This window comes from Amblyomma americanum, chromosome 10 (genome assembly GCF_052857255.1).
Source record: "Amblyomma americanum isolate KBUSLIRL-KWMA chromosome 10, ASM5285725v1, whole genome shotgun sequence".
Classification (NCBI taxonomy): domain Eukaryota; kingdom Metazoa; phylum Arthropoda; class Arachnida; order Ixodida; family Ixodidae; genus Amblyomma; species Amblyomma americanum.
The window spans coordinates 85,076,864-85,087,342 of NC_135506.1; the positions used below are offsets into that span (position 1 = coordinate 85,076,864).

The following is a 10,479-nucleotide window of genomic DNA, read 5'->3' on the forward strand; positions in this document are numbered from 1 at the left end:
GATCGTACAGCATTCCTTCTGCCCAATGTCTGCATGTGTCTCAAAAAGTATCGCAAGCTATTCCAGGCTATCGGGAATGCAAGCTCTTCGATATGAAATCTATTCTTTTCCCCTCAATGACATGTCTTGATGTCAGTGTTAGTATCTAGCATTAGTAACTTTGTGTTAGCATCTGATGTTAGTCCAAAGCAGCCCAGCTTATTTTGTTCCACCTAATAAAATTGCTATGGTGATAATGCAATATGCAAGTTATCTTGTCCGTGCCTTCAATCCATATGTACCAATTTGCTTGTGTGGCTATCTGGTTATAGCCTCAGATAACACCAACAGATATGTGCAGAACTGAGTGAACTGGCATACACTTCACAGTTAGCTTTTATCCTTAAAACTATGAGTAGCATGTACTGTCGGAGACAAAAGAGTTGAGACGGCGCCGTGCGGTGCGCGATGTTATCGGCCAACGAACCCAGGACGGCGGGAGTGCTGTGTGTGTGTGTGTGTGTGTGTGTGTGTGTGTGTGTGTGCGTGCGTGTGTGTGTGCGTGCGTGTGCGTGTGTGTGTGTGTGTGTGTGTGTTTTTCCAACCTCTGCTGTAAAGTTTTCTTTTGCCATTCGGCCAATTAAACAAGTTAAGTTTTACCGGATTATCTTTCTTCCTTGTGACCGGAAATATAGAACGCGTACGTGGAGCACGTATTCTTTCACGTACAACAAGTTTGGTGCCGAAACCCGGGGCTTCTGGATTTGTGAGACCATCGCTACATCGCTCCAACGCTCACGATCAACGCATCCACTTCACGTAAGTCTCGGCAACGACGAATATCCATGTCCTCAATCCGGTAAACTAATTGGCTAAACGAACTGTAGAAGAGAATGGAGTGCCTTTTAAAGAAACGAAGAGTATTACGCTCGCAAATTACGAAGCTTACCAACGAAACTGAGGAGCGACAAGCGTCCCTCACGATTACAGAAGCTGTATCGTTCCACGCTCGACTCATTAAGCTGCAGCAACAGCTAGAGCACGTCAACGAAGAAATTGAGCCATTGGTACCGGAAGAAGATGCTGAAAACGAATATCAGCAAGTGTACGATTATCAAGACCGTATTACAGCGTGCCTTGCTGTACTGCAGCTTCGAGTCGACAGTGGTTCGTCAACAACGCAGGCTGCCGTGAATTCGGCGGGCAGTGGCACTGCCATCCAAACGACCACGCCAGCCCCCATAACGACCACGTCGGTGAAGACGAGAGTAAAGCTGCCGAAAATTGAACTGATCAAATTCACCGGGCGGCGCTCGGACTGGCAAGCCTTTTGGGAAGTGTTTGAGCAGGTAGTGGATAAAAACGAAGACTTGACTGACACAGACAGGTTTCACTACCTGCGAGCATCGGTGACAGGCGATGCGGCTGCTGCGCTGGCGGGCCGGTCTTCGCCGTCTCTACGACACCTTGGCGGCGCACATCAGAGGACTGGAAGCGCTCGGACGGAAGTTGGACACCTTCAGTTCAATGCTACTTCCGATTGCACAACGAGCAATGCCACAGGACATTCTGCTAGACTTCAACCGAAGGTGCGTTGCCGACACCGACCGTCTCGCCAGCGAGCAACAAGGCTCCGTCTCCGATGCCTCATCGCACACTACGGACGAGACTGGAAAAGGCACCGTCTCTTCATTTTCTATGTTACTCTCCTTTTTGAGAGTAGAGGTCGAAAGCAGAGAGAACTTGGCTGCACTGCAAGGCATGGACCTCTGTCGACAACCTAAAGAAGGCACTAAAGAGAGTCACAAGCAGCTTCGTAAAACGCATGACAAGCATGTCCGATCCGCAGTGATGTTGCATCAGAGCTCGAGCCCGCTGACCTGCTTCTTCTGTGACTCTAACGATCACCAAACGCACATCTGCGACGCCTCAAAAGGTCTAGAGGAGAAGAAACGACTTTTGCAGTCGTCCAGCCGTTGCTTTAGGTGCACGAGAACTGGACATCGGTCACGAGCATGCCGCGTAAACCTGCAGTGCCACAAATGCCGCAAGAAGCATGCCAGCACGATGTGCGACCCGGCGTACTCAAGTAACAGCTAGGCCACCCGAAGCGAACCGAACAGTGACTAATGCACAGATAAGCCTCGAAGCTACGACCACGGGAGACAGCTCCGCTCTCAAAAGAACAGTTTTGTTACAGACCGCGACTGCGTTATGTAGTGGAGAAACTTCCAACGCGCAGGTGCGAGTCCTGTTCGACGGAGGAAGTCAGCGCTCCTACATCACCTCTGACACCTCACGGAAAATGGGATGCACGCTTCTCGGGCATGAAAGGCTGACTGTCGGTGTGTTCGGAGGCCACCAAGAGGAACGCGAGTTCCGAAGAGTCAGAGTTACGCTAAAGACGAGGCGCGGATGTGAGCGCGAGCTCGAAGTGCTGGAAACAGATGTAATTTGTGACCAGCCGATACCCTCGCCACCGGGAAATGTACTGCAAAAGTTGATATCCCTCGGGTACGAAGCAGCTGACTTCTCAACAGACAGCGGTGCAGAAAAGGTTGAGCTGCTCATCGGGTCTGATCACTTATGGGACTTCACGACGGGCAGATGTGTCAAATTAGGAAAACGACTGAGGGCAGTAGAAACATCAATTGGGTGGACTGTTCAAGGGCCTGTTGAGAGCGATATCGAGCAGACAAACTGCCTCCACACCGTGACACTGCGAACTTCAGTGATTGAAAAAGAAACAACTGATATTCTGACCAAATTTTGGACCTTAGAATCAATTGGGGTGAATGAGAGCGAAGACAACGAAAAACCATGTGAGGCCTTGGAGTTTTTTGAGGACAACATCAAGCGAGACGGTAATCGTTATGAAGTTGCGTTGCCCTGGAAATCCGAGATTTCACTCGAGGACAACAAGGAAATTGCGCTGAAGCGACTCAGTCAGCTGGCCAACCGGCTCAGGAGGGCTCCTGACTTGCTCCAAGAGTATGACACGACCATTAGGCAGTATGGCGTCTCCGACATTGCAGAACGGGTAGAAGACGAGACCATCCGCAACCACTGCGTTTATCACATGCCTCATCAAGCGCTCATTCGCGATTCCCGAAAACTGAGGGTCGTATTTGATGCTTCCTCCCGCGGAAAGAATTCCAAGAGTCTCAATGATAACTTAGAGACTGCACCCAATCTAACTGCGGACCTCGTGGGGCTCCTTCTTTATTTCCGCAAGTACCGAGTTGCACTTGTCGCTTACATCCAACAGGCCTTTCTGCAAATTGGAATCCGAGAACAAGACAGAGACGCCCTTCGATTTTTTTGGTTCCGAGAGACCCCTCAGCCCGGTTCTCCGTTGCCTCCCATTGAAACGTGGCGCATGAAGCGAGTTCCGTTTGGAACCACCGCGAGGCCATTCTTACTCTCCGCTACTCTTCAGCACCACCTGAAATCGTGCGAGGAAGGTTTTCCCCACACCGCGAGCCAGCTGCAGCCAGGCCTTTATGTAGATGACCTACTAACTGGTGCAGATGACGAAGAGGAGGCAGTGAAGCTATACACCGAGGCCAATGCAATCTTCCACGCCGCCTCGATGAGGCTGCACAAGTGGTCGTCGAACAACGAGAGGCTGCGCCAGCTATTTGGGCAAGACTGTAACGAAACCAAGCCTCTGGAATTTGTGTCCGGTGTACTCAAGGTATTAGGACTGGCATGGGACCCCATTACAGATCGCCTGACCTTTGCGTCTTGCGTCACAGACGACACTGGTAAACCAGACACCAAACGATCCATGCTACAAACTACGGCACGGATTTACGACCCGTTGGGATGGCTTTCACCCTTTATCGTGCGGGCCAAGATCTTGTTTCAGAATCTGTGGCAACGAAACGTGGAGTGGGATGATCCCCTACCAAGTGATGTAGCCGAAAGGTGGCTTACATGGCACGGTGAATTAAAACACCTCTCTGAAGTACAGGTGCCGCGGTACTATGGGGCGGACGTAAACGGGCAGTCAACAAAGACGGATCTACACATCTTTGCAGACGCCAGTCCCGTGGCTTATGGGGCGGTCGCATACGTTACCATCGCCTCGGAGGACGGCCTGAATTCAACGGTCGTGATGAGCAAATCGAGAGTGGCCCCCCTGAAAGAACTCACTCTAGCGAGGCTGGAACTCATGGCATGTTTGCTCGCTGCTCGACTATGCAGCTACATCCTAAGCACGATCGAACTGCACCCTGGTCGAGTAATTTTGTGGACCGACTCTGCGATAGCGCTCCACTGGATACGAGGAGATGCGGGACGCTGGCAGCAGTTTGTGCGAAACCGTGTATGCGAGATTCAGCGCGTCACCGGCGGCTATGAATGGAGGCACTGCCCAGGAAAAGAGAATCCTGCGGACCTCCTGACACGCGGCGTTTCCGTTTCTCGCCTTACGGCCAGCGACGTGTGGTGGACAGGGCCCCAGTGGCTCCGCAAACCTGATGGCGAGTGGCCACAGGGACTAGTGCAGAACGCGTTCTCTGATGCGGAACTGGAGCTAAAACAGGCAACGAAGGCGCTGCCAGCCATGTCATCCTAAGTGCAATCCCCTTCATTAATGGACATTCAGCGCTACAGCTCCTTCATCAGACTGATCAGAGTCACAGCTTGGGTGCTTCGATTCGTCTCAAGGATGAGACGACGCAACGATGAAGTCGGAGCTCTTACCGCCGAAGAACTCGATCAGGCTGAAATATTTTGGATCCGCAACGAGCAGAGGGAAGGCTTTCACAGAGAGCTAAAAAGCGTTCATAACCAGCAAGCTTTCCCCGTCGACTCTCCACACAGAAATGCTTCTCTTATGGTGGGCGACAAGGGAATCCTGAGAATTGATGGACGGCTACAACGTAGTCACCTGGACTATGACGCTAAGCATCCCGTCGTGATACCTAAGCAGAGCCACCTATCGAAGCTGCTTGCTCTTTACTGTCACCGCAAAGTGCTGCACGGAGGGATACGTTGTACCTTAACGCAGCTCAGGGAAAGGAGGAAAGGGAGGACTCGGCCCAGCATCGGGACAGTGGTTGTGCGGGACGCTGAACGGAAAGGCCGTGTTTCCAACCTCTGCTGTAAAGTTTTCTTTTACCATTCGGCCAATTAAACAAATTAAGTTTTACCGGATTATCTTTCTTCCTTGTGACCGGAAATATAGAACGCGTACGTGGAGCACGTATTCTTTCACGTACAACATGTACAGCAGCCTGCATAGAATAGGTAGCCAATGGGTGTCATTAATTGCAAAAGAACCCTCACATACTAACTGCCACCACATCCAGCAAACAATCCGTCACACACTTTGAGATTCAGAAAAGGTTGTCATCCTGCTGAGGCATATTGCAAGGTTTAAAAAGGCACCAGTCACAACACTTTCACCATTCTTCTGTCAGCACTCCAGCTTTGTGTGGCAAGGAATTCAGTGTGAAAGGGTAAATATGTGAATTAGGTAGAAACAGCCAATCATTTTATTGATGAGTCTGGTGCACAGCATTGCATATTCAAACACACTACTTTGTTGGCATATTGCTCCAAAATTCAATGCACTCTCTCGAAAATCCGATTTTCTAGGCATGCATTTTTAAGCGAAAGCTTCACTACTCTAAGTAAAGCTGATCTTGCCGTGTGTTGCAAGTTGACCTTCAAGTGAGCCAGAGGTCAGGTGTGGCTATAGGCATTACCATATGTGGTCCACCATGGTGTCGCACTACTTGACCTTTATCCGCAGCATTGAGTTGGTGACCAACCTCTCCCAATCAACAATTAACTGCCACCTGCCAGTGTGGCAGAGTGGGCACGCTGCCTATCCAGTGTGCGGAACGCACTCAACTTTGCAGATGCCGTGTCTACTTGCCTCGATACACCACAGCATTCCCTCTCTAACCACGTTCAGCAGTGGTTAAACCACAGCTAATTTTTTATTGAGTAGACCTATACGAATATACATTGCACCTGATAATATACCATATTATATTTCCTAAAATCCCCTTTTAGCCATCCTCGTTCATATTTCTTTCTCTAGACAACAGGTGCATGTCCTCTAGAGATGTGCAAGAAAGAGTTATTTTCCTCACTTTTTCAGCCCATATTTATTGTAATGACTAAGGTATGGCTTGAGGTAAAGTTTATTCAGATCTTCATTCATATGTCAGTTGTGGTCAGTACCCATTCCTCTTCAGCTATTTCACTTTAGACATAGACAGAAAAAAGGGGTACAGCAGTCGTTACGAGGTAGTTACCAGCTGGCTTTAATCATACGGTATAAAATTACATAACCACTATTGTCTGGAAGTTAGTAGCAATATTGCATGTATTGTAGCTCTGCACTTTAGGCACTTGAACACAGTACAGAGCTGTTTGCAAAAAGTTACTTAATAATGTTCACAAAACCTCCCGTGTTGCCTGCGATTTTCCTTCTAACATGACAGATGTGGCACGTATGGAAGTAGCAGTTTGTATGCGTGGAATGGGTCATTTATTGTCTTTTATTCTTGTTCTCAAGAGCAAAAGGCATTTGAAGGCATTTTACATTTGTTGCTGCATGAATAGGCCAGCATTCAGGAAGAAGAAAGCCCTTCATCTGTGATGAGTGAATGTGCCAGGCAGACAAATTTCCAGGCTTTAAAAAGATGCAGGGCTTTCATAAAAAGCTGGTTAGTAAAAGACACTGCTATACTTAGAGGCTTATTGAAACAAACAAATGCACTAGGCACATGTGACTTCAAAACTCAACTGTAAAAGTATTGCTACGTGCAATTAAGAAAAAATTGTACTACATGAAAACAGTACAAAATCAACACAGAAATAGTACAAAATCAACACAGAAATAAACAAACTCTGTCTAGTGAGAAGACACATCCAAGCAAGAGTGGTGGCTGGGGCAAGTCTCTGATCCATGCCAGGCCTTGTGCGTCCTTGGAGGGACACATGCAAATGGGAGCAAGCTGTCAGTAGGAGAAATGCTGGCTCTCCATTTGCCTCTATCTATGGGTAATGAGAGCGGTTAATGTGAGTCATGAACCGAGCTGACAGCCTATCAGAGCATCAACAAAATATGGCACATCTTATTGCCTACTTTACTTATCCCACTACTGGTGCCTGCATAAAGATATTTTGCAACTACTACGGATGAAGCAACATCCAAGACAAGCAGATTCAAGGCTATTTCTTAACGAACAGGTTGAAACGTAATCTGACAAAGCAGAGTTGGTCTCTGTCTCAGAAAAAAAAACTAAATCATTATTTTGTCATTTAAAATTCTCATCTCTCACCACCTTCTGCTTTCACTTCCTTTATGGTTATTACCATGCGAAATCTCTCGATTCAATGTACATGGTAACTATAGCACTAAACACAAGGACAGAAGAAAGACGGACACCATGAATGCTAGTGGTGTCGGAAAAATGTGTAAAGCTGTTGATGTTGCCTCAAAAAAGAAGAAGTGCCCGATAAATTATCAAATGCTGTATGTGGCTTGCAGGACCAACGTGGTGTACAGAATTCCCTTGTCATGCTAGAATTGCTACATCGTCCAAACTGGCCGTTCTATCACTGTTTCGCTAAGGGAGCACAAGCTGGCTGTCGAGGCATTATCAGGTCCGGGACACTTGGCTGCACATTGCAAACGCTGCAAGGATAAATGTGCTCCAATTTATAATCAGACTAGGGTCATTTTTGCAAGTCTAGACCAGAAGGAACGCAAAATACTGGAAGCAATCCTCATTCGCTTGGAATGACAGTCATGCATCAGCAACCCAACGTTATCTTTGTCATCCAAAGAATTACATTTCCTGAACGAGAAGTTGCTGTTGCACATGCGCTTTAGGGTGTGATCTGTTGTACATGTTTGCCCATATATTTAATGTGTCTGTCTGGAATAAAACCAGTTGATGTCTAGCGTTTGTGGCATCCATCTTTCTTTCTTCTGTCCATGTCTGTAGTGCTAGTTACACCTGAGGAATCTGCATGAACACACTTGCTGATTGGTTGGTGGAAATGTAATGTCTAAGGACATAGCACTTTTTCGGAGTTTTAAGAATAAAACAACACTGTAAGCTAGCATAGAGACAGGCATCCACAAGCAAGAAATAGAATCATATTTTCTCCTGTTTCAAGTACCATTTTTTAAGGAAATTGCCAGAAGAATCTGACCACTGTTGCTTGCTACTCTGTCCATTTTTTTTCATTTATTAATACTGGCAGCCCCAAATGGGGCTTTAACAAGAGTGGAAAAGCAGAGTCAAAGATCAACAGTAAAATTGGCACTGCAAGAAGAGACATGTTCTAAAACATAGCTATACAACAGCTAACAGAAAATAGCCTCTAAATGCACACATGAACAAACAAAACACATTACATCAGGAACCAGGACAACAGCTCACTCGATAACCACAAAATAGCCCTGCCATTTTGAGTTAGTGCCATATACAAAATTATCTAAATGATGCAGGTATTCATTTAATGATGTGGACAAAACAACAGTCTGGAAGAGAGTTCTAGTCTGTAGCTTCACAAAAAGTAACCAAACTTAAAACAATCTACTCGTATGGTCAGCAATAGAATGAACTTACTATGGCGCTACCATGATGTTTCATTGGTTTTGATTTCAAAAGAATTTGATTTGCATATTTTGAGAAAGTTACTAATAATAAAGTAAAGGGCTTTCAATCTTTCATACAAGGCTCTGGCTTCTAGCTCCGCTAGTTGAGCTTGTTTACACGGTTCTGTTGAAGAACATTTGTGGCGAAATTTATTATTGATAAACCCTGCAGCAAGCAGCATCCTATCAAGTTTGGGACAATTGGTTGCAGCGTAAGGATCTCATACTATTTTGGCATATTCAATTACGCTCTAATGAGTGTTTTGTATGTGAGGCACCTTACATCTGGAGTTGTATTATGCACAGTGTGTTTCAGGTACCATAGTTATTTAGAAGCTTTGAAGACCCTAGGGCATTATGTACATCTACAAAAGATATCACAAATGGGTGTAATATCTGCACTGGAATTGAAAATTAAGTTTATTAAACTCCTGCTGCAATCATTGAGTGCAAGTGTGTCAGCGAAACATGCATTTAATTCATAGTAAACACAAAAATACGAGCAACAAACACAAACAATCACAACAAAAGAGACACTTCATGTAGCAAGGCATGAAGCAGGGCAAACAATTAAAAGAAGCCAGCAAAGACTGGATTCATTTTGCAATATCTAAAACATACGTGGCATTGTTTCAATGCACAGGCCACACTTCCCATTCACATGGTGCGAACAAAGAAAACTTGTTCAAGAGGTGCATTTCCTATAAAAGGAATCTTTCTCCTATTTCATTATAAAAAGGTATCTCATGCCAGAAATAGGTATTCAATGCATATCCCCTGCATGGTCTGTCTGATTTTCCAAAACAAGTTTCTTCAACACTGATGCTCATGACAGCATGCAAGACTCAAACAGCATGCTTCTAAAAATATTTTAAGATAAAATAAAGCCTAATACCCATAAAACACATCCATTTGAGGACAGCAGGTTCCTTGGATGCCACTGCTTAGAGTTCATTTTGGGAAACAAGTACTGTATAGAATCAACCTTCAATAATATGGCATCTTTTAACTCTAAAAATATTATGCCATGCAACACACAAAGTAAACATGATCACTGTATTACCACTGCACCATGTAAAACACGTATATGCAGAGACAGTGTTCCCTTAATGTGGGATTGCAAATGACGATCCAGGTATGACTTCGCTGCCAAAGCCATGGAACAAAGATGGCAATGGTACGGCCTCTCAGATGTGTGGATGCAAATGTGGTCTTGGTGCAATGACTGCACTAGTGTAGCCTGTCACCCTTGTAGGTGCAAGAGTTTTGCAAGGTTAGGTTGCTACCCTCTATGAAAATCTTCCTGCAGTGAATTCACTGGTGCAGCCTCTTGCCCGTATGAATAAAAAGGAGTTTTTTTTAAATTGGCGGGCAATCTGAAGCCCTTGCTGCAATGGCTGCACCGAAAGGGGCACTTTCTGATGTGTGTCCTTTCTGGTGGCCCATGTAGGCTTCGTATAATGTGGCATAGCCACACTCAAGCCACAGGTGTCGCCTCTTTCCTGCTTGCAATTGTTCAGATGAGCTACAGCTGCTGTTAACTCCAGTTGGGCCTGCAAAATGAAGCAAAGTATAAGTAAAATAAGGTGCACAGCTGTCTTAAAGCAATTACCAGAGCTAGCTAACCTTTCAAGAACAGTGAATCGATGCTAAGGATACTCTTACGGGGGTCGGTCTTGTTATTCTGGCGGCACAAATGGTGTCATGGAGAGTAAGTATTAAAAATTCAAGCTGGAGCTAAATATTTGGTATTTTTGTGTTTGCATGCATTTCATACAATCATGACAGGCTACAAACAACCTATTTTTGAAATACAGCTTAAACTGCTACTGAACTAAAATCTCCAAATACGAATGGACCCTATA

The 10,479-nt window shown here is 45.8% G+C and overlaps 1 protein-coding gene across 1 annotated transcript; it reads left to right on the forward strand.

Annotated features, from left to right (window-relative positions):
- Window positions 1–2,284: 2,284 nt before the first annotated feature.
- LOC144108501 (uncharacterized) lies at window positions 2,285–4,561 on the forward strand. The gene has a single exon (XM_077641720.1). It carries the CDS (start codon window positions 2,285–2,287, stop codon window positions 4,559–4,561), a length of 2,277 nt encoding a protein of 758 aa, XP_077497846.1.
- The last annotated feature ends 5,918 nt before the right edge of the window (window positions 4,562–10,479 follow it).

Coding starts and splice junctions, on each gene's coding strand:
- LOC144108501 (XM_077641720.1), top strand. CDS start 2,285: ATGGGATGCACGCTTCTCGGGCATGAAAGGCTGACTGTCGGTGTGTTC.